The sequence below is a fragment of the Sebastes fasciatus genome, chromosome 4 (genome assembly GCF_043250625.1).
Source record: "Sebastes fasciatus isolate fSebFas1 chromosome 4, fSebFas1.pri, whole genome shotgun sequence".
NCBI classification, from domain to species: domain Eukaryota; kingdom Metazoa; phylum Chordata; class Actinopteri; order Perciformes; family Sebastidae; genus Sebastes; species Sebastes fasciatus.
Genome location: NC_133798.1, coordinates 27,235,109 through 27,263,020, shown reverse-complemented (window position 1 = coordinate 27,263,020; position 27,912 = coordinate 27,235,109). Strand labels below are relative to the sequence as shown.

Below are 27,912 nucleotides of genomic sequence, written 5' to 3'. Positions count from 1 at the left end.
ATGTATGTGTGTGTGTATATGTATGTATGTATGTTTGATCTTGATTTTTTTTTTAGGATCTCTTTTAACTGAGCTATTCTTCCAAGAGTCCTGAAATATAAAAAAATCACCTTAATTGATACAAACATTATTAATATAAGTAAGCCACAATTATCCCCATATACTGTACAGCACACAAAAATAACATTAAAATATTAAAACAACTACTGAAGCCCTGTATACAGCAGGGAACCCATACAATGAACTATATCATCATTAACTACATATTTCTATCGTCTCAAGATATTTTTAGAAACTATTCCTAGACATTACCCTCACTGTGTTGGGTAGTTTATTCCACTTTTGACAAGTCTGATAAGAGAATGTTCTTCTACCGAGCTCTAAAGTCGGCTTTGTCAAGACATAATTTCTGCCCGTGGTTGTTCTCGTATTGACAGAATACTACTACTAATATATATATATATATATATATATATATATATATATATATATATACATACTGTATATAAATTATACTGGCGCATATACCTGTATACAGACATGTGACATCATAGTGTGAGAGTTTCCAGAAAGCGTGGTGGACAGCAGAGTGAACAGAGGCCTGAAGGAGACACACACTTGCTGTCTGTAGCTCTTTGTCTGTAGTTTCTAAGAGAAATGCCGAACAGCGAGCGTCTCTTTATGACGCCCTGCTGGCTCAGGCTGTTTTGACAAAAGGCTTCAGCTGCTCAGGTGCTATAAAGAGCAGCAGCTGCTCCACAGGTAACACACAACCACCACCGATCACAGAGGCAACATCAGCAGCAACCAGCTGAGCAACCACAGAGGCAACATGACTTCTAGCAGCATGAACATGGGCAGGGTGAGATTGCGTGCTATTAATGCTATTTCCTTTATTGACTTAAATGCCATAACACCAATATATAACATAGTTTTACATTAGTTTAGTTTACATTTACAGCAGCATATAAGAACCATTTTGATGAGGCAGTCTGGGTCTCAGCAGAAAATAAATATATTTATTTAGTCACAGTAATAGCTGTCTCGGTCCTGCAGTTAAATCTTTCCAAAGTTAACGTGATAATAACACGTTAACGAAAATTCGTTTTAATACCCCTAATTTCTTTAACACATTTACACAACTTGTGATTTTTAGGTTGTAGTGGCTCAGTTTTAAAGCTAGAGTGAAGATAATGGTATCATATGACACTAGAAAAACCTAATGAATCCATTGGTACCAACCATGTCATACTAGCTTGTAGTGAAGGAGGTTAAATAACGCTCAAAACTTGTGCTAAATTTTGGCGAGGAAAAACTGTCATGGCCATTTTCAAAGGGGTCCCTTGACCTGTGACCTCCAAAATGGGTTCTATGGGTACCCATGAGTCTCCCCTTTACAGACATGCCCACTATATAATAATCACATGCAGTTTAGGGCAAGTCATAGTCAAGTTAGCACACTGACACACTGACAGCTGTTGTTGCCTGTTGGGCTGCAGTTTGCCATGTTAGGATTTGAGCGTATTTTTTATGCTAAATGCAGTACCTGTGAGGGTTTCAGGACAATATTTGTCATTGTTTTGTGTTGCTAATTGATTTACAATAATAAATATATACATACATTTACATAAAGCAGCATATTTGTCCACTCCCATGTTGATAAGAGTGTTAAATACTTGACAAATCTACCTTTAAGGTACATTTTCAACAGATGAAAAATGTGTGATTAATCTTGATTAAATATTTGAATCGACCGACAGCCCTACTGATAATCAAAATGCTCCAGTTGTTTCTCCAGAGTTTTATTTCTTTTATTCTAATAGAGTGTTCATGGTGGTCTCTCTGTGTGTGGGTCAGGTGGTGTTCTACGAGGACAAGAACTTCCAGGGTCGTTCCCACGAGTGCAGCAGCGACTGTGCCGACATGTCTTCCTACCTGAGCAGGTGTCACTCCTGCAAGGTGGAGAGAGGCTGCTTCATGGTCTACGACCGCACCAACTACATGGGCAACCAGTACTTCCTGAGGAAGGGCGAGTACTCCGACTACCAGAGCATGATGGGAATGAACGACTGCATCAGGTCCTGCCGTATGATCCCCATGGTAACCACACAACCAATCACAGCCCAGTGCTGCCATCTCCTTCATCACTTACACAACCAATCACAGCCCAGTGCTGACATCTCCTTCATCACTACACAACCAATCACAGCCCAGTGCTGATATCTCCTTCATCACTTACACAACCAATCACAGCCCAGTGCTGACATCTCCTTCATCACTTACACAACCAATCACAGCCCAGTGCTGACATTTATATATCAGTATATTTGACCAATCAGAGTCCAGTCTCATATAATGCACTCGTCTTTATAATATTACTGAAAATGTGTAAAGTACAAAGCTGCTGGTAACAATAGCAACAGTCCGGCCAATTCATAGACAGTAAGGGACTCCAAGGCGTCCACAGAGAGACAGTAATAGTTGGCAGTAACTGCTGATTATTGATTATTGGTTGTGGATGTGTTTCAGTACCGTGGCTCGTACAGGATGAAGATCTACGAGAGGGAGAACTTTGGAGGCATGATGCACGAGCTGATGGACGACTGCGACAACACCATGGATCGTTACCGCATGTCCAACTGCATGTCCTGTAACGTGATGGACGGACACTGGCTGATGTACGAGCAGGCCAACTACAGAGGCAGGATGATGTACATGAGGCCTGGAGAGTACAGGAACTTCACGAACATGGGCATGAGCAACATGAGGTTCATGAGCATGAGGCGCATCAATGACTCATACTATTAGAGTCGCCATGGCAACACTGAGACCATAGCAATAAAGTTTAAATCAAGTTAACTGTCTGTTTCATTTACCTAAACATTATTCAGTTAAAGGTGGATATTAGTTATCTGACCTAAAATGTGTCACTATTAAATAATTACTGATCAACTATAAAACACACCAACCAATCAGAATATGACTACACACCAACAATCACAAAACCACTACACAACAACAATACGACTACACACCAACAATCAGAATACGACTACACACCAACTAATCAGAATACGATTACACACCAACTAATCAGAATACGACTACACACCAATCAATGAGAATACGACTACACACCAACAATCACAATACGACTACACACCAACAATCACAATACGACTACACACCAACCAATCAGAATACGACTACAAACCAACCAATCAGAATACGACTACACACCAACCAATCGGAATACGACTACACACCAATCAATGAGAATACTACTACACACCAACAATCAGAATACGACTACACACCAACTAATCAGAATACGACTACACACCAACCAATCAGAATACGACTACAAACCAACCAATCAGAATATGACTACACACCAACAATCACAATACGACTACACACCAACCAATCACAATACGACTACACACCAACCAATCAGAATCGGACTACAAACCAACCAATCAGAATATGACTACACACCAACAATCACAATACGACTACACACCAACCAATCACAATACGACTACACACCAACAATCAGAATACAACTACACACCAACTAATCAGAATACGACTACCAACAATCAATCAGAATACAATTAAACACAATCCAAAGATAATATGACTACACACCAACAATCACAGTACGAATACACACCAACCAATCACAATACGACTACACACCAACAATCACAATACAACTACAGACCAATAATCAGAATACGACTACACACCAACAATCACAATACAACTACACACAAACCAATCAGAATACGACTACACACCAACTAATCAGAATACGACTACACACTAACCAATCAGAATACGACTACACACCAAATAATAAAAATACGACTACACACCAACTAATCAGAATACGACTACACACCAACTAATCAGAATACGACTATAAACACCAACCAATCACAATACGACTACACACCAACAATCACAATACAACTACACACCAACCAATCACAATACGACTACACACCAACCAATCACAATACGACTACACACCAACCAATCAGAATACGACTACACACCAACAATCACAATATGACTACAAACCCAACGGGTTCATCTCACAAAATGTCACTCTTCACAACGGGACCAGGCCAGGATGTCCTCTCTCTCCACCCCTCTTTGCTATATTCTTTGAACCCTTAGCAGCTGCAGTATGGCAAAATAGTAATAATTATCGCTAAAAAAGACTATCCTCTCAAACTGGAAATCAAAAAATAACCTAAACATTATACAGTAGAAGAATCTTCTAATAGATCATATATCCCTAGAAAAAATGTCTGCCTCCCTCAACCACAAAACAACTGCTTTCAATAAAACCTGGTCTGCATTCATCAATAAATTAACCTCTGATATTGTCTGATCTCCCTGAGAACTGGAGTAAACCAACACTAACCTGCATGTCTTTGGACTGTGGGAGGAAACCGGAGAACCCAGAGTAAACCCACACTAACCTGCATGTCTTTGGACTGTGGGAGGAAACCGGAGAACCGGAGAACCGGAGTAAACCCACACTAACCTGCATGTCTTTGGACTGTGGGAGGAAACCGGAGAACCGGAGAACCGGAGTAAACCCACACTAACCTGCATGTCTTTGGACTGTGGGAGGAAACCGGAGAACCGGAGTAGACCCACGCTAACCTGCATGTCTTTGGACTTTGGGAGGAAACCGGAGAACCCCGAGTAAACCCACACTAACCTGCATGTCTTTGGACTGTGGGAGGAAACCGGAGAACCCCGAGTAAGTAGATCCAGACTGCGGCTGTGGACCAGTCCACTGGTTTCCAGTCTGTCTGTCAGCCCCTGTTTATCTGCACAGCGACTCCCACCAACCCGACGGGCACTGAACAGAAACCAGAGAGTCATCAGTGAGAGAAAACAGTGAGTTTCATCAGATCACAGCTGCAGCTCCTCCTCTACCTGAGCAGGTGTTTCTATCTGAGCCTGAGCTTCCACAGTCCAGGAGAGCAGAACTCTTTAGTCCTCCACGTCTCCATACAGCGCCCCCTGGAGGACTGGAGGAGCCCCACAGACCACCCCTGGATCCTGCTGGTCAGAGACAGCTTCAAACTGAGGGCCACCACTGGTTAGACTGGTTAGACTGGTTAGACTTCACCTCCAGTCTGGCTGCTACAAGCTAGCAAGCCACCATCTGCCCAAACTGCCAATCAGAGGCCACTGAGGGGGGGTTATCATTTGTTAGTGACACCCACCAGATAAAATAAATATCAAACAACATAAAATGTTTTGAGCTGCATTTAATTAGTTTGTTTAATTTGTTAAGTTTACAAATATAAAAGAGAAACAGCATCAACAAAATAGAAAATACAATGCAGGCTATAATAAAGGGAATAAACTGTAACATGTATAATAAAGTAACATGCATAATAATGTAGAAATGTATAATAAAGTAAAAATGTATTATAAAGTAACGTGTATAATGAAGTAAAAATGTATAATAAAGTCAAATGTATAATGAAGTAACATGTATAATGAAGTAAAAATGTATAATAAAGTAAAAATGTATAAGTAACATTTATAATAAAGTAACATGTATAATGAAGTAAAAATGTATAAAAGTAAAAATGTATAATAAAGTAAGATGTACAATAAAGTCAAATGTATAATGAAGTAAAAATGTATAGTAAAAAAATGTATAATGAAGTAAACATGTAAAATAAAGTAACATGTATAATAAAGTAAAATGTATAATGAAGTAAAAATGTATAATAAAGTACAATTGTTTGGGGCACAAGGTTACTACAAATATGATTCTCTGGTAGTAGAAGGATGTCTTGGTTAAATTATATGTATTGAAGGAGCATGTGGTTAATAACCTATAATCAATCAATCATTTTTTGTTTGCTGTATGTTGAATGGAGCAGCGCCCCCTGGTGGCCTCACTGGGAGCTACCTTAACATGAAAGCAGCCACACAGGAGTTTAGTCCAGTTAGTGATGCAGTGGAAGACGGCGCCGAGAGTAAAACTCATAAACAATAACATGGAGATGAATTATAGATGTTGTTTTGTTACCCTGAAACATTTTCAGTCAGAAAGTCATAATTTCTTTAGTTTTGAATTGAACATTGAATCCCAGATGGCATCATCATCATCATCATCGTCATCATTGGCAGCAGCAGCAGTTAGTGAAATGTGTTTATGTTTCTTAATTACTTTAACATTATATTTTTATGCTAATGTTAAAAATAAAGTCGAAGTATTGATGTGTGTGGGTGAGGGAACATTGCTGGTCTGGTGTTTTATTAAACAGCACCTCCCCCTGGACTGGAGCAGAACCACCTGATTACAGTTTTTCTCAATTGTTTACACACAAATACTGGTACTTGACACACAATGACCACAACATGTAACTCATGCACCAACCCCCTGAACCAATTCTGCTAAACTACAAGCACAATTCCTGCTTTACACTCAAATTGCAGTTCTAAAACACACTTTTTTCAGAACACTACACACAATTCTCTGCATTTGGCACAATTTTCATGAAGAAAATCTCGTTTTCACAAGGAACACACTGTCATTCAAAATGCTAAAGTCAATTGCCCTACTATGCACACTGACTCATCACATGGGCAAACACCTGTCACACAGTGTTACAATTAGCAATCATGGAAAGTGTATGACCGAAATCCACAAACGCGTATACCCCTTCTCCAAGCTACGGAAGACGCATGTGGAGATATAGCAGTTGATGCTTTTCATGGCTGGATTCGACATGCTAAGCGATATTTCCCCCGCTGCTTGGCCAGGGAAAACATTGCTTGTGATGTGGATGAGGTGCTGTGGCCAGACCGAAACAGAAGAGAGGATGCAGCATAGTTTTTTTTTTCGTTTTTTTTTTTACTGTAACTGTATACAGTAAATTCTTCTGTTGTTTTGTATGTAGACCACTGTATGTGCAACTTTGTGTTGGTTGGGATGTACACTGTGTACATTGTTTTTGTGGGGAAAATAAAATATATTTGTTACCGTGTATTTGTGTGTTCTGAGTATAAAAACAATATTCTAAAATATTTTACAACACACTTATGTATGTACTGTCTGTAGTAAGTGTAACACTGAACAAAAAAAAGGCCTAAGTCATTATGATGAATGGAGAAGAAGTGTTTTCCATTCATCATAGTGTTTTACATTGAGCACATCAGTGTTCAACTGGTTCTTATAAATGTCTATTCATATGATGGTTTGTGTGTGTCATTTGAAAACAAAATACCATTTTGAGAAGAAATAACATTGTTTTGAATGTAAAGTTTAATTTTGCAGGAGAATTGAGGGGTTTTGCCCATTGTGTGTGTGTTTTTTGATTTGTGTGTAGAGTTCTGAGAGTATGAGGCATGCTTTCAGAAAATGTGTGTAAACAATCGAGAAAAACTGTAAGTCTGGAATCAGATCAGTGAACAACAGAGACACACATCTGAGTGTAAATGATCTGATCTGGATTCGATCTGATACCGGACTGTAGAAATGATGAGTGGAAATGGAGCCTTGTACGGGACTAAAAGCCTACGATCATAATAAATGTTAGATAAGTGTTATTCATGTTAGGTTTGTAATAACATGGGTTCGTATTAAGTTTATTTATGAAGTTGAATATGAACAAAGACTGAGCTCTGTTAGGAAGTGAAGACGCAGAAATAACATGTTGAGTTGTCAGTGTTCCGCCCACTTTAACTGGAGTTGTGTCGTCTCTTATCTGAGAGGTCGGTCCTCAGGTGATGATAGAGTCTCTCAGGTGATTATAGAGTCCCTCAGGTGATGATAGAGTCTCTCAGGTGATGATAGAGTCACTCAGGTGATGATAGAGTCCCTCAGGTGATGATAGAGTCTCTCAGGTGATGATAAAGTCCCTCAGGTGACGATAAAGTCTCTCAGGTGATGGTAGAGTCCCTCAGGTGATGATAAAATCCCTCAGGTGACGATAAAGTCTCTCAGGTGACGATAGAGTCCCTCAGGTGATGATAGAGTCCCTCAGGTGATTATAGAGTCCCTCAGGTGATGATAGAGTCCCTCAGGTGATGATAGAGTCCCTCAGGTGATGATAGAGTCCCTCAGGTGATGATAGAGTCCCTCAGGTGATGATAGAGTCCCTCAGGTGATTATAGAGTCCCTCAGGTGATGATAGAGTCCCTCATAGAGTCCCTCAGGTGATGATACAGTCCCTCAGGTGATGATAGAGTCCCTCAGGTGATGATAGAGTCTCTCAGGTGATTATAGAGTCCCTCAGGTGATGATAGAGTCCCTCAAGTTCTCATCTGAGCAGCATGAAGAGAAACTCACTGACCGTCACCGTCCACAGACTGGACCGCCGTCTCTTCGCCGTCTCCGTGCTTCAGGACATATCTCCTGTACGCTCTCTGGATCACCGTCACTGCCACTTCTTCCGGCTTCCTCTGCAGGCTGCTGCTGATTGGTTCACAAGATACCTGTACGTAACAATAATCAATAATCATGTAGCTCTGATAATAATAATAATAATAAAAATAATAATGAATAATATTAGACATAATGCTAATATACAGTAGATAATAATACAACATGCAGGTTAGCTTGTGTTTACTCCGGGTTCTCCGGTTTCCTCCCACAGTCTAAAGACATTCAGGTTAGTGTGGGTTTACTCCGGTTCCCTGCCACAGTCCAAAGACATGCAGGTTAGCGTGGGTTTACTCCGGTTCTCAGGTTTCCTCCCACAGTCCACAGACATGCAGGTTAGTGTGGGTTTACTCCGGGTTCTCCAGTTTCCTCCCACAGTCCAAAGACATGCAAGTTAGCGTGTGTTTACTCCGGGTTCTCCGGTTTCCTCCCACAGTCCAAAGACATGCAGGTTAGTGTGGGTTTACTCCGGGTTCTCCAGTTTCCTCCCACAGTCCAAAGACATTCAGGTTAGTGTGGGTTTACTCCGGTTCTCCAGTTTCCTTCCACAGTCCAAAGACATGCAGGTTAGTGTGGGTTTACTCCGGGTTCTCCGGCTTCCTCCAAGAAAGACATGCAGGTTAGTGTGGGTTTACTCCGGGTTCTCCGGTTTCCTATAACAGTCCAAAGACATGCAGGTTAGCGTGGGTTTACTGCGGTTCTCCGGTTTCCTCCCACAGTCCACAGACATGCAGGTTAGTGTGGGTTTACTGCGGTTCTCCGGTTTTCTCCCACAGTCCAAAGACATGCAAGTTAGCGTGTGTTTACTCCGGGTTCTCCGGTTTCCTCCCACAGTCCAAAGACATGCAGGTTAGTGTGGGTTTACTCCGGGTTCTCCAGTTTCCTCCCACAGTCCAAAGACATGCAACTTAGTGTGGGTTTACTCCGGTTCTCCAGTTTCCTTCCACAGTCCAAAGACATTCAGGTTAGTGTGGGTTTACTCCGGTTCTCCAGTTTCCTTCCACAGTCCAAAGACATGCAACTTAGTGTGGGTTTACTCCGGTTCTCCAGTTTCCTTCCACAGTCCAAAGACATTCAGGTTAGTGTGGGTTTACTCCGGTTCTCCAGTTTCCTTCCACAGTCCAAAGACATGCAGGTTAGTGTGGGTTTACTCCGGGTTCTCCGACTTCCTCCAAGAAAGACATGCAGGTTAGTGTGGGTTTACTCCGGGTTCTCCGGTTTCCTATAACAGTCCAAAGACATGCAGGTTAGCGTGGGTTTACTCCTGTTCTCCGGCTTCCTCCAAGAAAGACATGCAGGTTAGCGTGGGTTTTCTATGAGTTCTCAGGTTTTCTCTCACAGTCCAAAGACATGCAGGTTAGTGTGGGTTTACTCTGGGTTCTATGGTTTCCTCCAACAGTCCAAAGACATGCAGGTTAGTGTGGGTTTACTGCGGTTCTCAGGTTTCCTCCCACAGTCCACAGACATGCAGGTTAGTGTGGGTTTACTGAGGTTCTCCGGTTTTCTCCCACAGTCCAAAGACATGCAGGTTAGTGTGGGTTTACTGCGGTTCTCCGGTTTTCTCCCACAGTCCACAGACATGCAGGTTAGCGTGGGTTTACTCCGGTTCTCCGGTTTCCTCCCACAGTCCACAGACATGCAGGTTAGTGTGGGTTTACTGCGGTTCTCCGGTTTTCTCCCACAGTCCAAAGACATGCAGGTTAGCGTGGGTTTACTCCGGTTCTCCGGTTTCCTCCCACAGTCCACAGACATGCAGGTTAGTGTGGGTTTACTCCGGTTCTCCGGTTTCCTCCCACAGTCATGCAGGTTAATTGTCGACTCTAAATGTCCTGTAGTTGTGAATGTTGTGTGAATAGTTGTTTGTCTCTATGTGACAGCCCTGTGATAACTTCTGTTATGATTTGACGCTATATAAAAATAAATTGAATTGAATTGAATTGAATTGATAGTCTGGTGACCTAACCAGGGTGTACCCCGCCTTCACCCAATGTCAGCTGGGATCAGCTCCAGCCCCCGTGAACAGGATAAGTGATTATGGATAATGGATGGATGGATGAATAATAATAATGATAAATGTATATATTTAAATGTTATAATATATGTAATATATGTAATATATTATAATATTTAAATATATACATTTAAATATAATTCAAAAATAATTAAAATACTATAGAATAGAATAGAATAGAATAGAACCTTGGTTGTGAACATTTCCTCCATTCTGGCTTTGAGAGAGTTCATTTTTCCTGAGTCACCCAACACCTGCACACACATGGAATATAATAATAACAATAATAATAATAACAATAATAATAATAATAATAATAATAATAATAATAATAATAATAATAACAATAACAATAATAATAATAATAATAACAATAATAATAATAATAATAATAATAATAATAATAATAATAATAATAACAATAATAATGTTACCTGTGTGGCGAGTGCAAGAAGGACGTCCGTGTAGTGGACTTTGTCTCCAGGAAGTAGAGGCGGGTCCATGTTGATCAGTTTGATGGTGTTTGGTTTAGGAATCCTCAGAGGGTCCTTCAGAGCTAAGCAGAAATCTGATAGCTCACTGTGTAACACAGGAGAGTCCGTTAGAGTCCACTACAGACCACTACAGACTACTAGAGACCACATAAGAATCCACTACAGACTACTAGAGACCACTAGAGACCACTATAGACCATATTAGAGTCCAGTCCGGCCACTAGAGACCTTACTAGAGTCCACTACAGACCACTAGAGACCATATTAGAGTCCACTAGAGACCATATAAGAGCCCACTACAGACCACTTGAGACCATATTAGAGTCCACTAGAGATCATATTAGAGTCCACTACAGACCACTAGAGACCATATTAAAGTCCACTAGAGACCATATTAGAGCCCACTACAGACCACTAGAGACCATATTAGAGCCCACTACAGACCACTAGAGACTATATTAGAGTCCACTACAGTCCACTTCAGACCACTTGAGACCACTATAGACCACATTAAAGTCCACGGCGGACCACTATAAACCACATTAGAGTCCTCTACAGACCACTAGAGACCAAATTAAAGTTCACTGCAGACCACTAGACCATACTAGAGTCCACTACAGACCACTATAGACCATACTGTATTAGAGTCCACTTCAGATCACTAGAGACCACATTAAAGTCCACTGCAGACCACTAGAGACCATATAAGAGCCCACTACAGACCACTTGAGACCATATTAGAGTCCACTAGAGATCATATTAGAGTCCACTACAGACCACTAGAGACCATATTAGAGTCCACTAGAGACCATATTAGAGCCCACTACAGACCACTAGAGACCATATTAGAGCCCACTACAGACCACTAGAGACTATATTAGAGTCCACTACAGTCCACTTCAGACCACTTGAGACCACTATAGACCACATTAAAGTCCACGGTGGACCACTAGAGACCATATTAGAGTCCACTACAGACCACTAAAAACCCCATTAGAGTCCTCTACAGACCACTAGAGACCAAATTAAAGTTCACTGCAGACCACTAGAGACCATACTAGAGTCCACTACAGACCACTATAGACCACTATAGACCATACTGTATTAGAGTCCACTTCAGATCACTAGAGACCACATTAAAGTCCACTGCAGACCACTAGAGACCATATTAGAGTCCACTACAGACCATAAGAGATCACATAAGAGTCCACTACAGACCACCAGAGACCATATTAGAGCCCACTTCAGACCACTAGAGACCACATTAGAGTCCACAACAGACCACTAGAGACCATATTAGAGACCATTAGAGCTTTTTAAAGTCACACCTGTACTCTATGGAGTTTGGACTCACCTGTACTCTATGGAGTTTGGACTCACCTGTACTCTGTGGAGTTTGGACTCACCTGTACTCTATGGAGTTTGGACTCACCTGTACTGTAGGGAGTTTGGACTCACCTGTACTGTAAGGAGTTTGGACTCACCTGTACTGTATGAACTGCGAGGCCTTGGGGTCAAACTTCCTCCAGGTTTCATAAAACATCTGGAGGTCGTTGTCACTCAGCGGCTCGGCGTCCTCTGAGCTAAGGGTCTCCAGGAAAACGGCGATGAACAGGTGGAGCACCAACAGGAAGGACAGGATGATGTACGTGACGAAGAAGGCGATGGCGGCTGCCGGGTTGCCACAATTCTCGAAGTCGGGGTCGCAGTCTGGCGGCGTGTCCGTCATGGGATGCAGCAGGCTACCCCAGCCAGTGGAGGCGGTGGCCATAAACATACAGATCATGCTGTTCCCAAACGTCTCAAAGTTGAATATGTCGTCAATCAGGGCCCCTCTCTTCACGTGGGCAAAGTGAAACATGCCGAAGATGGAGTAGGTGAACATGATGATGAAGAGGAGGAGGCTGATGTTGAAGAGGGCAGGAAGTGACATTATGAAGGCCAAAAGCAGCTTCCGGATCCCCCTGAACCAGAAGAAGATACAACCGATACGAAGCCCTCGTAACATAAGGAAGAGAGAGGACGGGACCAGGTATTTCTCCATGAGGTCAGCGAGGAACATGCCTAAAGAGAGAATCAGAGACAACACAAGATTAAGACTTTCTGATCCTCCAAGAGACCTGGTGGATCTGACCACGGCCTCCCAAAGTACAAAGAAATCTTTGTCAATTAAAAGAGGTAGAGATTCAGGAGGCATTATCATTTGGTACAATTCAAATGCGTTAACATTCTGCAAAAGTAGCATGCAGCTGTGAGATGGCCAACATACAGTTGTATACTGTAACTGTATATGTAATCAACCGTCACCTGTGATTGAGCGTGGTTTTTGCGTCTTCACTGGACACACCCCCAGCGTTTCAGAGCAGGATACTGCTGATTTTTTCACGATTTTGAAACCTGATTTTATATACTTGCCGGTATTTTTAATCATTCAAATTTAGCTAGGTGGTTAATAAGACATTTCTGTCGCGTGAAAAGGTCTAAAAGTAAAACAGGAAGTGGTCGTTGTTGTGGGAAAAAATAATGAATTAAATGTAAATGTTGCCTCAACAAAACAAAAGATATTCTTTAAATGAAAGGAGATTTAAGGAAAGTTGAATGTGTTCCACAGTTAGGAGACAATGCAGATGACATCACCAGAGGACTCACCTAAGATGGCCACTATGATCACCACGAAGTCGAGGATGTTCCAGCCGTCGGTGAAGTAGTGCTGTCTGAGAGCGATGATTTTCACGATGAACTCGATGAAGAAGAGGATGATGAAGACGAAATGGAACCAGGCCAGAATAAATTCCATCTCCATGCTCTGCTCGTCCGTCTCCATCATTTGGGTCACCATGTACAGGCAGATCAACACCAAGATGAAGACCAGGAACGACCGTTTAGTCACCATGTCAAAGAGCCGAGCCTGGAACCGATTCTGAAACAGGAAGACCAGAGGATGTCAGAGCCACACGACACGTTGAAACCAGCAAGTGTTCATTTATCCAGAGATAAAACATAAGACTTATTATAAATTTATTCAGACTTTATTCTGAATTTATTCAGTTTATTCTGACTTTATTACTAATTTATTCAGAATTTATTCAGAGTTTATTCTGAATTTATTCAGAGTTTATTCTGACGTTATTATTAATTTATTCAGAATTTATTCTGACTTTATTATGAATTTATTCAGAGATCATTCTGAGTTTATTCAGAATTTATTCAGAGTTTGCTGTAAATTTATTATAAATTTATTATTATTATTAATATATTCTGAATTTATTTTGAATTTATTCTGAGTTTATTCAGTTTCTATTATGAATTTATTTAGTATTTATTCTGAGTTTATTCAGAATTTATTCAGACTTTATTCAGAATGTATTCAGAGTTTATTCAGAATTTATTCAGCGTTTATTATGAATTTATTATAAATTTATTCTGAGTTCATTATGAATTTATTTTGAGTTTATTTTGAAGTTATTCTGAGTTTATCATGAATTTATTCTGAGTTTATTGTGAATTTATTGCGAATTTATTCTGAGTTTATTCAGAATTTAATCAGCGTTTATTCAGTCTATTCTGAGTTTTTTTCCGAATTTATTTAGAAGTAGTATTATTATATTATTATATATTATTATTATTATTCAGTGCCGCCATTTTGGACTGAAAACGCCAATGAGTCTGTGTCCATGTCCATGGAAGAGACGTCTGTAAATCAGAGGATATAAATCAACTTCCCAGTATGAACACTTAAATAGCCCTCATTTAAAACATTATGTCCTAAAAAGTAGTTAAATTAACTAATAGCTGAATCCAGAGTTATTTTCCTCGCCATAATGAACGGTCATCAGACCCACGGGACTGCACCGCTCTGCACGCTCATATAATATATCTGGTTCTGCCAGCTTGCTACGGCTGTAATAATGGATATATTGGCTGTAGTTCATCACTTTTATTATCTTCTAATACAACCATGGGCTGTATGCTGTCAGCCTGTACCGTGGTGGATGTATTAACGTCTCTGTTCCCAAACAACCGTCTATCGGCCAGTAGTTAGTAGTGCTAGTAGCATGACATCAACAGAATTTAATGGAGTTGTAGGCTATTTATTAACACGCAGGGCAAAAGCACAGGACACAACCTCTTCTACATCCATGGTCTGTGGTCTATTGGACTCCATTTTGGATCCTTGACAAAGTTTGAGATTGATCTCAAATTCTCTTTGCTGGATTTTTATAACTTCCATTTATGTCCATCGCTCACTTTATGCTTCTCTGGGAAGCAGCCGGGTTAAAAGTTTAATAAATAAATAAGTAAATAGTAATAATAGTATGAATATTTATAATATTTTATTGTTCAACACAGGACATTTCAGTAGAGACATTAAATATGACAATAGAATAGAAATAATTAGACATATCGGTAGATTAGACATGAACAGCTGTTTGGGTCACAGGGCAAACCGAAAGGATGTCGCGGACCAAACCGAACGTCCTGTACCGAACGGTTCAATACAATTACACGTATTACTTGACTGCAATCACATCATTTCCCATCATGCTTCTTGGTTTGCTGACTAAATACTATTTAATTTGAGTTAATGACACACCTGCAAAAACCTGGATCAGGTGTTTACAGCCTGTACAGTAACCTGGTTTCTATTAGAGTGCTCCAGCTAACATTATCCCAGAACTCTAACCAGAACTCTATTCTGAACTCTATTCTGAGCTCTAACCTGAACTCTATTCTGATCTCTAACCTGAACTCTAGCCTGAACTCTATTGTGAACTCTAACCTGAACTCTATTCTGATCTCTAACCTGAACTCTAGCCTGAACTCTATTTTGAACTCTAACCTGAACTCTATTCTGATCTCTAACCTGAACTCTAGCCTGAACTCTATTTTGAACTCTAACCTGAACTCTATTCTGATCTCTAACCTGAACTCTAGCCTGAACTCTATTTTGAACTCTAACCTGAACTCTATTCTGATCTCTAACCTGAACTCTAGCCTGAACTCTATTTTGAACTCTAACCTGAACTGTAGCCTGAACTTGAACCTGAACTCTATTCTGAACTCTAACCTGAACTCTAGCCTGAACTCTATTTTGAACTCTTACCTGAACTCTATTCTGATCTCTAGCCTGAACTCTATTTTGAACTCTAACCTGAACTGTAGCCTGAACTTGAACCTGAACTCTATTCTGAACTCAAACCTGAACTCTAGCCTGAACTCTATTTTGAACTCTAACCTGAACTCTATTCTGATCTCTAACCTGAAATATAGCCTGAACTCTATTTTGAACTCTAACCTGAACTGTAGCCTGAACTTGAACCTGAACTCTATTCTGAACTCTATTCTGAACTCGAACCTGAACTCTAGCCTGAACTCTATTTTTAACTCTAACCTGAACTCTATTCTGATCATCTAACCTGAACTCTAGCCTGAACTCTATTTTGAACTCTAACCTGAACTGTAGCCTGAACTTGAACCTGAACTCTATTCTGAACTCTAGCCTGCACTCTATTCTGAACTCTATTCTGATCATCTAACCTGAACTCTAGCCTGAACTCTAGCCTGAACTCTATTTTGAACTCTAACCTGAACTCTATTCAGAACTCTAACCTGAACTCTAGCCTGAACTTGAACCTGAACTCTATTCTGAACTCTAGCCTGCACTCTAGCCTGAACTCTATTCTGAACTCTAGCCTGCACTCTAGCCTGAACTCTATTCTGAACTCTACTCTGTATTTACTGTGTGCTTGGAACACAGTGTGACAGAAGAACCCACCTGAGGTCGTGGAACAGGTTTCTGAGGTTTCATCACACGTTCCTTCAGAGCCTTGCAATATTTCTGCTGCTCCTCTGTCATTAAAATAGGTTTCCCTGCAAAGTAAAGACAAAAATAAAGACAAAAGTAAACACCAAAGTAAAGACAAAACTAAAGACAAGTAGGTTACACACCAAAGTAAAGACCAAAGCAAAGACACAAGTAGGCTACACACCAAAGAACAGACACAAGTAGGCTACACACCAAAGTAAAGACCAAAGTACAGACACAAATAGGCTACACACCAAAGTAAAGACAAAAGTACAGACACAAGTAGGCTACACACCAAAGTAAAGACAAAAGTAAAGACCAAAATAAAGACTCTGTCTGTCTGTCTGTCTGTCTGTCTGTCTGTCTGTCTGTCTGTCTGTCTGTCTCTCAGTATAAAGACGTATCTTGTCTCCCTGCAGGTTGTCGATGATGACTCTGATGAAGAGGTTGAAGGTGAAGAAGGAGCTGATGATGATGAAACTGATGAAGTACAAGTACATGGAGGTGTTGGACTCATAGACTGGCTGAGACTCCACCTACACACATGCACACACGCACGCGCGCGCGCGCGCACACACACACACACACACACACACACACACACACACACACACACACACACACACACAGTGTCAGGACCAGTAGAAGTGCTTTAATACCAGTAAAGCTACCAGTTGGTGTACTGACCTGTGTGGAGTCCACAGCGGAGTACATGATGTCCATCCAGTCTGATGCCGCCTGACAGAGAAACCACACAGAACTTCATAAAGAATTTAAGTTTGTTCTCTAATGTTAACTCAGCTTAAATTATCAGGCTAAAAACACTGTGGAAGGTTTAATGCCAAACGTGAGAAACAACACAGAACTTCATAAAGAAAACAGTGAACTTGGATATACTGTATTTTTGTACTTGTGGGATATATTTATTTTTTTATTAAATTTTTTTTTCAGGGGCTGTAGCTCCTGGTAGGGTCTCCCAAGGCAAAATGGTCCCAGGGGAGGGGCCAGACTGAGAGCGAATCACAGACCCTGATGATACGAACTGAACAGACTTGTGTAACCTCGCTTGGAATAGGGAAACCAGGGCCCCCTCCTGGAGCCAGACCTGGGAGGGGAGATCGCCGGAAAGCGTCTAGGGGACTCTCGCCTTTTCCAGAGTTGCCCAGGGTGAGAGGCGCCAGGCGGGTGTAAGGATACTCACGAGCCCCCGGCTGAGCGTGTTGGAGTTCTCCCAGGACGAGATGTGAACGAGGTGAATACTAGCGAGGGTCGCCTCTCTGTGACCGCGAGTCGCTAAAAGGAAATCTCCGACTGTTGTTTGTGCTTATGCACCAAACAGCAGCTCAGAGTACCCGACCTTCTTGGAGTCTCAGGGTGGCATCCTGGAAAGGACGCCAACTGGGGACTCTATAGTTCTGCTGGGGGACTTCAACGCTCACGTGGGCGTTGATGGAGAAACCTGGGTGGGGGGGGGTGAGTGGGAGGAACGGCCTGCCTGATCTGAATCCGAGTGATGCTTTGTTGTTGGACTTCTGTGCTAGTCATGGATTGTCCATAACAAACACCATGTTCGAGCATAGGGTGGTTCATAAGTGTACTTGGTACCAGTACACCCTAGGCCAACGATCATTGATCGATTTTGTGGTCGTATCCTCAGATCTGCGGCTGTATGTCTTGGACACTCGGGTGAAGAGAAGAGCAGAGCTGTCAACTGATCACCACCAGATGGTGAGTTCGATCAGATGGCAGGGGAGGCTGCCGGACAGACCTGGTAAACCCAAACATGTCGTGAGGGTGAACTTGGAACGTCTGGCTGAGGCCCCTGAGGTCTGCAAGGTCTTCAACTCCCACCTCCAGAAGATTTTTTTGTGCATCCTTGGGGAGGCTGGGGACATCGAATCTGAGTGGGCCATGTTAAAAGCCCCCATTGTGGAAGCGGCTGCTAGGAGTTGTGGTCGGAAGGTCATCGGTGACTGTCGTGGCGGCAACCTAAGAACCGGCGAAAACCGCTGACAGGTACCAGTTGGCCAGAAGGGCTGCAGCTGTGGCGGTCGCCAAAGTAAAAACCCGGATGTCAGAGGAGTTCAGGGAGACCACGGAGAAGGACTTTCGGTTGGCCTCAAGGAAGTTCTGGAAAACCGTTAGACGACTCAGAAAGGGAAGGCAGGGCTTGTGTGTTCAGCAGGAGGAAGACTCAGGGGAAGGCTTGTCCATATTGTTGTTAGAGGTCGCTGAGGTAGCTCCTCAGAAGCAAGACGCCGGGGGTGGATGAGATTCACCCTGAGATGCTGAAGGCTCTGGACATTGTTGGGCTATCTTGGCTGACACGCCTCTTAAGTGTTGCGTGGAGGTTGGGGACAGTGCCTGTGGAATGGCAGACAGGGTGGTGGTTCTCATTTCTAAAAAGGGGGACCTGAGGGTGTGCTCACAATTATCACATTGCTAAGCCTCTCTGGGAAAATGTATTCTAGGGTGCTGGAAAGGAGGTTCAGACCAATTGAACATCAGATCCAGGAGGAACAATGCGGATTCTGTCCTGGCCGTGTAACAGTAGACCAGCTCTTTACCCTCGTAGGGCTGTTGGAAGGGTCATGGGAGTTTGCCTATCCAGTCTACATGATGTTTTGTGGACTTGGAGAAGGTTTACGATCGTGTCCCCCCGGGGAGTCCTGTGGGGGGTACTGTGGGAATATGGGGTACCGGGGTCGCTGTTACGAGCCATCCGGTCCTTGTATAACCAAAAAGAGAGCTGTGGCCGTATACTCGTTTCCGGTGGGTGTTGGCCTCCACCAGGGTTTTCTGGGCACGTCCAACAGGTAAGAGGCCCCGGGGTAGACCCAGAACACGCTGGAGAGCTTATATATCTGGTCTGGGAACGCCTCGGGGACCCGCAGGAAGAGACGGAAAATGTTGCTGGAGAGGGATGTCTGGAATTCCCTGCTAAGCCTGCTGCCCCTGAGACCCAGATAAGAGGAAGAGAATGGATATATTTTTTTGTACTTGTAATATATATTTTTTTGTACTTGTAAGATATATTTTTTTGTACTTGTAGGATATATTTTTTTGTACTTGTAAGATATATTTTTTTGTACTTGTAAGATATATTTTTTTGTACTTGTAGGATATATTTTTTTATACTTGTAGGATATATTTTTTTGTACTTGTAAGTCATAGTTGTTTCTGAAGCATTAGAAATATGATGTGTATTGTTTGATTAGTTTGTTTGTGTTTGCAAAACAAAAATGCATTAGTTTGTTAATGCTATTTTGAACTTGTAGGATATATTCTTTTGTACTTGTAAAATATATATTTTTTTGTACTTGTAAGACATTGTGAAGCATTAGAAATATGATGTGTATTTATTTGATATGTAGGCTATGTTTTGTATTTGCAAACCACGCTGTGTCTGTTAGTGAACCGTAAGAAATAAAACAACTGTTGTTAGTTTGTTGCGTTGTGGCAGGAAATGAGCTCCATATGTGAACTACACAGTCTTCAACTCCTGGTTTTATAGGAATGATCATAGTGTTATCAGTGAGTTTATAGCCTGGATTCATTGTTTTCTAGCTCACACTGAATGTTCACAATGAGAGTGTTCACACTGACCACGTGCAGCAACGACAGGTAACCACTCGGCACGTCGTCGTAGTTTGAGATTGAGTTCTTCCAGTGGACCTCGCTGGTGTTTTCCAAGTACATCAGAGAGTGACACATAGTCTTGTTTTCCACGTCCTCAGATAAGAAGTGTACCTCTGACGTGTCATTAAAACAGTAATAAAACTTCCCAGCAAACAGATTCACTCCCATGACGCTGAAGACTAACCAGACGAACAGGAACACTAGCAGCACGTTAACCATGGACGAGACGGACCGGACTAGAACCTGGACCACCACCTGTACACAGACAGGTAGAGAGGGAGACAGATAAACACCTGCACACAGCTGTGCGTCTCTTCTGTCTCTCTCTCCTAACCGTACACAAGCTGAGGCTCTATTGGTGAGTTAAGGCTTCAAAAAACATCTCATTATACACAATGATCAGGCAAAACCCTGAATAGTATAGTATTAGTATAGTAGTATATTAACAGTAGTATAGTATTAGTATAGTAGTAATTAACAGTGGTATAGTAATAGTATATGAGTATATTAACAGTAGTATTGTAGTAATTAACAGTAGTATAGTAAGAGTATAGTAGTAATTAACAGTATTATAGTAATAGCATATTAGTATATTAACAGTAGTATAGTAGTATAGTAGTATAGTGCCTGTCTCACCCTCAGGCCAGGGAAGCGAGACAGGGCCCTCAGGGGCCCCAGAGCTCTCAGAGTCCGGACGACTCCCAGTTCAGAGAATCCAAACCAGTCCGCTGCCAGAGACACCAGAGACACCTGGAAGAGACAACACAGGGTTAACATCCATACTGGGACCAGTTTACCCAGTACCAACTGGTAGAAACAATACTGGGAACAGTTTACCCAGTACAAACTGGTAGAAACAATACTGGGACCAGTTTACCCAGTACCAACTGGTAGAAACAATACTGGGACCAGTTTACCCAGTACTAACTGGTAGAAACAATACTGGGACCAGTTTACCCAGTACTAACTGGTAGAAACAGTACTGGGACCAGTTTACCCAGTACCAACTGGTAGAAACAATACTGGGACCAGTTTACCCAGTACCATCTGGTAGAAACAATACTGGGACCTGTTTACCCAGTACCAACTGGTAGAAACAATACTGGGACCTGTTTACCCAGTACCAACTGGTAGAAACAATTCAGGGACCAGTTTACCCAGTACCAACTGGTAGAAACAATACTGGGACCAGTTTACCCAGTACCAACTGGTAGAAAGAATACTGGGACCAGTTTACCCAATACCAACTGGTAGAAAGAATACTAGAACCAGTTTACCCAGTACCAACTGGTAGAAACAATACTGGGACCAGTTTACCCAGTACCAACTGGTAGAAAACAATACTGGGACCTGTTTACCAGTACCAACTGGTGGAAACAATACTGGGACCAGTTTACCCAGTACCAACTGGTAGAAACAATACTGGGACCTGTTTACCCAGTACCAACTGGTAGAAACAATACAGGGACCAGTTTACCCAGTACCAACTGGTAGAAACAATACAGGGACCAGTTTACCCAGTACCAACTGGTAGAAACAATTCAGGGACCAGTTTACCCAGTACCAACTGGTAGAAACAATACAGGGACCAGTTTACCCAGTACCAACTAGTAGAAACAATACTGGGACCAGTTTACCCAGTACCATCTGGTAGAAACAATACTGGGACCTGTTTACCCAGTACCAACTGGTAGAAACAATACTGGGACCTGTTTACCCAGTACCAACTGGTAGAAACAATTCAGGGACCAGTTTACCCAGTACCAACTGGTAGAAACAATACTGGGACCAGTTTACCCAGTACCAACTGGTAGAAAGAATACTGGGACCAGTTTACCCAATACCAACTGGTAGAAAGAATACTAGAACCAGTTTACCCAGTACCAACTGGTAGAAACAATACTGGGACCAGTTTACCCAGTACCAACTGGTAGAAAACAATACTGGGACCTGTTTACCAGTACCAACTGGTGGAAACAATACTGGGACCAGTTTACCCAGTACCAACTGGTAGAAACAATACTGGGACCAGTTTACCCAGTACCAACTGGTAGAAACAATACAGGGACCAGTTTACCCAGTACCAACTGGTAGAAACAATACAGGGACCAGTTTACCCAGTACCAACTGGTAGAAACAATACAGGGACCAGTTTACCCAGTACCAACTGGTACTGGGACCATTCCAGTTTGTGTAGTCTCTACCTGCAGGTCAGTTTCCGATGAGGTTAATCCTGAACTGACAGTCAGCTTTAACAGACAGCTGACGATCAATATATCACCAATAATCACAGTTATTGATCTCAATCTTACGTGTAAGATGAGAAAGTCGAGCCAGCACCAGGCGCTGCTGAAGTATTTCTTGAGTCCGAAGGCGATCCACTTGAGAAGCATCTCCATGAGGAAGACGAAGGTGAACACCTGATCTGCTCTCTCCAGAACCATCTTTAAGACCTGACGCTGCTGCAGGTGGACATCCTCAAACACCTGTTGACAGACACACTGATGTTAACACCTGGCCAGGTGTGTCAGGACCAGTCTCATGTCACTCTACATGCAGACAGACAGTATATCTGTCCACTCCCATGTTGATAAGAGTATTAAATACTTGAACATTTTTTAAAAAAAGTGTGATTAATCGCAAATTAATCACAATTAATCGTGATTAATTTGCGATTAATCACACACAATCATGTGATTAACTTCTTTTAATGAATTGACCACACTAGTAATAATAAATATATTAATGTTTGATGTCTTCACCAGAGCTACGCTGCTCAGCAGGATGATGACGATGATGAAGGTCTCAAAGCATTTGTGTTGTACGATGGAGAAACAGGCTCTTCTGAAGTTAAACCAGACCCTCCCTCCACCCTGGGACGTGTCTATGTCCAGGAACGGACAGCAACGGCAACACTCTGAAACACAGACATATCAGGGCTGTTATTGATCACTGATTGGGCTGTTATTGATCACTGATTGGGCTGTTATTGAGCACTGATTGAGCTGTTATTGATCACTAATTGGGCTTGTATTGATCACTAGTTGGGCTCTTATTGATCACTGATTGGGCTGTTATTGATCACTGGTTGGGCTGTTAGTGATCACTGATTGGGCTGTTATTGATCATTGGTTGGGCTGTTATTGATCACTGATTGGGCTGTTTTTGATCACTTGTTGGGCTGTTATTGATCACTGATTGGGCTGTTATTGATCACTGGTTGGGCTGTCATTGATCATTGATTGGGCTCTTATTGATCTCTGGTTGGGCTGTTATTGATCACTGGTTGGGCTGTTATTGATCACTGGTTGGGCTGTTATTGATCACTGATTGGGCTGTTATTGATCACTGGTTGGGCTGTTATTGATCACTGGTTGGGCTGTTATTGATCACTGGCTGGGCTGTTATTGATCACTGATTGGGCTGTTATTGATCATTGATTGGGCTGATATTGATCACTGGTTGGGCTCTTATTGATCACTGGTTGGGCTGTTATTGATCACTGGTTGGGCTGTTATTGATCACTGATTGGGCTGTTATTGATCATTGGTTGGGCTGTTATTGATCATTGATTGGGCTGTTAATGATCACTGATTGGACTGTTATTGATCACTGGTTGGGCTGTTATTTATCACTTTATGGTGCTCATTGATCACTGATTGGGCTGTTATTGATCACTGGTTGGGCTGTTATTGATTATTTATTGGCTCCTGTTCTCCATCACTGTTACAGAAAGACTCGTACTGTCGCTGCAGCAGTCGTCAGGTGTGTCTCCTCTCTGGTGTTTGTCTTCTTGGTGCTGCTGGACGTCAGGATGTTTCTGAACAAACAGTGAACAGATTTTAGTTTATTAGAACTCACCAACGGTCTGAACCCTCACATGTTTCTATACAATTAGTTTTGATCAATTCAATTGATTTTGTTATGAAACAAATGGATCTGTCCCGTACTTGCAATCATGAGCTCTTCACTTCACTCAAATTCACTTGATTTTGATTTTGATTTTTCTCCACGATGTGTAAAATGTCTCCGTGGTGAAAATCAATTTATTACAATAAAAACTGTTCATGTCAGTTATGCAGCTGACAGTCCAGTAAACTGTGACGTGATTGGTTGAAGTACTCAGATCTTTTAAAGGAGTAAAAGTACTAATACCACAGTTAAGAAATATTCTGTTACAAGTACATCTATCAGCCTGTACTGAAACATTCTCCTCATTGAGTCGGTAGTTGTTTAGCAGCTGAAAAGACTTCTTGTTATTAAAAAAATTATAAAAAACTTAATTAAAGTTTTTTTCATAAATGATTGAATTTGTGCTCATTCAGAGACAGAGTGATGAAATGCTAAATTAGTTAAGTTATTGTTTTATACTTAAGAGGTCTTTGTTTCCCTGGAACAAAAGAGGAATAAATAACAGCAAAAACGAAATAAACAAAAACATCAGTATCGGCCAAATTGTTATTTTAAACATCGGTATCGGCCAAATTGTTAATTTAAACATCTACGTCTCTTGGTGCGTTGACTTAATTAGTTCTACATTTCACAAAGGCCAGTTTACACTTCAGGTATCAATAGAATGAAAAACAATTTACTTTTTTCTCTTTCTCTTCTTTATTTTTAGGCGTCTTCGCGGCATCGGCAGGGGCCTTGACCTCTGACATCGGCTGGTTTGTGGTTACCAAGGTCAAGGCCAGGTACTGCTTCCTGTTGACCTCCTGACCGTCGACCTCTAACCATCAAATACAAAATACATTCAGTCATAAAATCTGAGATTTACAGTGAACTCAGTAACTCCACACTCGTTATTAACGGTTTCACCTCAACTAAATGAGTCAGTTGATAAAGTCTTGCTCTGGTTCTGATTCTGGTCCTACCTGGGGGGTCTGGGTTCATATGGGTCTTCTTTCCCAGCAGAGCACACACAGCCCGGTTGATCCGGCTCATGGCGATCTGAAAGTTGTTTGTTTCTTTTTCTTCTGGAGCCACCAGACTTTCACTGCTGTCCGAGCTCAGCAACAAGGCCAGGAACAGATTCAGGACCTGAAACCAGACCAGGAACACACTCAGGGTCTGAAATCAGACCAGGAACACACTCAGGGCCTCAAACCAGACCAGGAACACAATCAGGGCCTGAAACCAGACCATCAACAAATTTAGGACCTGAAACCAGCGCAAAGGAACACACTCAGGGCCTGAAACCAGACCAGGAACACATGCCCTCAGGACCTGAAACCAGACCAGGAACACATGCACTCAGGACCTGAAACCAGACTAGGAACACACTCAGGGCCGGAAACAAGACCAGGAACACACTCAGGACCTGAAACCAGACCAGGAACACACTCAGGACCTGAAACCAGACCAGGAACACATGGACTCAGGGCCTGAAACCAGACCAGGAACACACTCAGGACCTGAAACCAGACCAGGAACACTCTCAAGACTTGAAACCAGACCAGGAACACACTCAGGAACAGATACAAGACCTGCAATAAGGTCAGGAACAGATTCAGATTCAGATCCAGAGTCCAGAACAGACTCAGGACCTGTACCTTTATTGGTATAAATATTGTTCAGCCAGATTCAAAACAAAAACCCTGAACCTTTGACCCCAGACCTGAATCTGTTTGTAGCTACAGCTGACCTTCTGGACTGGAGGATTAGTGACGTACAGGGACCAGGCTCAGGTCAAAAAATGTCTACCTGTGAAGACTCACCAGCAGGTTTCCAATGACCAGGACCATCATGAAGAAGATCAGACATGTTGTCTGACCTGAGACCTCCATGCAGTCCCACATGGTCTCGATCCACTCTCCACACAGGACCCTGATGATGATGAGGAAGGCGTGGAAGAAGTCGCACATGTGCCAGCGAGGAAGCTGGCAGTCCATGGAGATCCGACAGACATGGTCTTTGTAGTCCTGCTGGAACAGCTGCATGCCGACCACGGTGAAGATGAAGACCATGATGAGCAAGACGAGAGTCAGGTTCCTCAGAGCCCTCACCGAGGTCCAGATGACCTTTAGCAACACATGGAGGGCCGGCCACCACCTGGCCAGCCTCAACATCCGCATCTGCACAGGAGACAGTTAGGCAGACAGGTAGATAGATAGGTAGACAGGTAAGGAGACAGGTAAACAGGTAGACAGGTAAACAGACATGTAGGTAGACAGGTGGACAGACAGGTAGACAGACAGGTAGGTAGACAGTTAGACAGTTAGACAGACAGGTAGGTAGGTAGGTAGGTAGACAGTTAGACAGACAGGTAGGTAGGTAGGTAGACAGTTAGACAAACAGATAGGTAGGTAGACAGGTAGACAGTTATATTGAAGATGTCGTTCCACTGACCAGTATAAGAAACCTGAGACCTGAGACGTCGAGAGACAGCCACGGCAGACTGAATACGACAAGGATACTGTCAAAGATGTTCCATTCCACCTGTAACCATGGAAACAGACACGTTACCATGGGAACAGACATGTTACCATGGGAACAGCTGTCAGTCATCAACACTAAGCTGGTAACAAACAGGAAGTCCCACCTGGAAGTATCCGTACGGGTCCATGGCCACGAGTTTGACGACCATCTCAGCCGCGAAGATTGTTGTAAAGGCCTGAAAGAGGTCAGAGGTCAGGGGTCGGAGGTCAGAGGTTGGAGGTCAGGTGTCAGGGATCAGAGGTCAGGTGCATCGCCCTGAAGGGGTTTATTTCACAACAATGACCCGCTAGCTGTTCATTATCCCGCTTATTATACGGATACTTACTGAAGAAATCAATAATTTGACACAAAAACAGTCCTCCAGAATCCAATATCAGAATTGTGGCCATAGCAAAGGTCTGTTATACTTAGCAATGGTCTGCTAAACATAGCAATGGTCTGTTATACGTAGCAACAGTCTGTTATACATAGCAACGGTTTGCTATCCATAGCAACATTCTGTTATACATAGCAACGGTCTGTTATACATAGCAATGGTCTGCCATACATAGCAACATCTACTATACTATACGTAGCAACGGTCTGTTATACATAGCGACTGTCTGCTATGAATAGCAATGGTCTGCTTTACATAACAACAGTCTATTATACATAGCAACGGTCTGCTATACATAGCAACGGTCTACTATACTATACGTAGCAACGGCCTGTGTTACGTAGCAATGTTCTATTATACATAGCAACGGTCTGTTATACATAGCAACGGTCTACTATACTATACGTAGAAATGGTCTGTTTTATGTAGCAACGGTCTGTCATACATAGTAATGGTCTGCCATACATAGCAACATCTACTATACTATACGTAGCAACGGTCTGTTATACATAGCGACTGTCTGCTATGAATAGCAATGGTCTGCTTTACATAACAACAGTCTATTATACATAGCAACGGTCTGCTATACATAGCAACGGTCTACTATACTATACGTAGCAACGGCCTGTGTTACGTAGCAATGTTCTATTATACATAGCAACGGTCTGTTATACATAGCAACGGTCTACTATACTATACGTAGAAATGGTCTGT

General features: G+C 42.2%; 2 protein-coding genes and 1 long non-coding RNA gene across 5 annotated transcripts in view; 1 reads left to right on the top strand and 2 right to left on the bottom strand.

The window, feature by feature from the left end:
• Positions 1-522: 522 nt before the first annotated feature.
• On the top strand, positions 523-2,808 carry LOC141766417 (gamma-crystallin M3-like). The gene is made up of 3 exons (XM_074633285.1): positions 523-862; positions 1,858-2,100; positions 2,530-2,808. The coding sequence occupies exons 1-3, from the start codon at positions 833-835 to the stop codon at positions 2,806-2,808; spliced, it is 552 nt and encodes a 183-aa protein (XP_074489386.1). The 5' UTR covers positions 523-832.
• A 2,477-nt stretch (positions 2,809-5,285) lies between these two features.
• The window catches only part of LOC141766404 (sodium channel protein type 4 subunit alpha B-like), a 36,807-nt gene continuing 14,180 nt past the window's right edge, over positions 5,286-27,912 (bottom strand). For 2 of the 3 annotated variants that reach the window (XM_074633267.1, XM_074633266.1), the window contains exons 14-31: positions 26,926-26,997; positions 26,733-26,822; positions 26,102-26,458; positions 25,259-25,424; positions 24,977-25,113; positions 24,129-24,204; positions 23,147-23,301; positions 22,697-22,870; positions 21,021-21,134; positions 20,352-20,639; positions 17,433-17,483; positions 17,150-17,281; positions 16,716-16,817; positions 13,589-13,859; positions 12,424-13,003; positions 10,880-11,024; positions 10,634-10,699; positions 5,286-8,487 (exon numbers count right to left, since the gene is read on the bottom strand). In XM_074633267.1, coding sequence (XP_074489368.1) covers positions 8,338-8,487; positions 10,634-10,699; positions 10,880-11,024; positions 12,424-13,003; positions 13,589-13,859; positions 16,716-16,817; positions 17,150-17,281; positions 17,433-17,483; positions 20,352-20,639; positions 21,021-21,134; positions 22,697-22,870; positions 23,147-23,301; positions 24,129-24,204; positions 24,977-25,113; positions 25,259-25,424; positions 26,102-26,458; positions 26,733-26,822; positions 26,926-26,997 — 3,126 coding nt within the window. In that variant the 3' untranslated portion in view covers positions 5,286-8,337. Of the gene's footprint in view, positions 8,488-10,633; positions 10,700-10,879; positions 11,025-12,423; positions 13,004-13,588; positions 13,860-16,715; positions 16,818-17,145; positions 17,282-17,432; positions 17,484-20,351; positions 20,640-21,020; positions 21,135-22,696; positions 22,871-23,146; positions 23,302-24,128; positions 24,205-24,976; positions 25,114-25,258; positions 25,425-26,101; positions 26,459-26,732; positions 26,823-26,925; positions 26,998-27,912 lie in introns of all 3 variants that reach the window. The other variant, XM_074633268.1, reaches the window with a different exon arrangement.
• On the bottom strand, positions 16,020-16,707 carry LOC141766413 (uncharacterized). The gene is made up of 2 exons (XR_012593624.1): positions 16,526-16,707; positions 16,020-16,392 (listed from the first exon to the last, which is right to left on the bottom strand). It is a non-coding gene; the product is annotated as an uncharacterized LOC141766413 (long non-coding RNA).

Excerpts from the sequence above, each read along its gene's own strand:
- LOC141766417 (XM_074633285.1), top strand. The coding sequence starts at position 833 with ATGACTTCTAGCAGCATGAACATGGGCAGG. Across the intron at positions 863-1,857 it reads GCAGCATGAACATGGGCAGG|GTGGTGTTCTACGAGGACAA; the intron begins GTGAGATTGCGT and ends TGTGTGGGTCAG. Across the intron at positions 2,101-2,529 it reads CCTGCCGTATGATCCCCATG|TACCGTGGCTCGTACAGGAT; the intron begins GTAACCACACAA and ends GATGTGTTTCAG.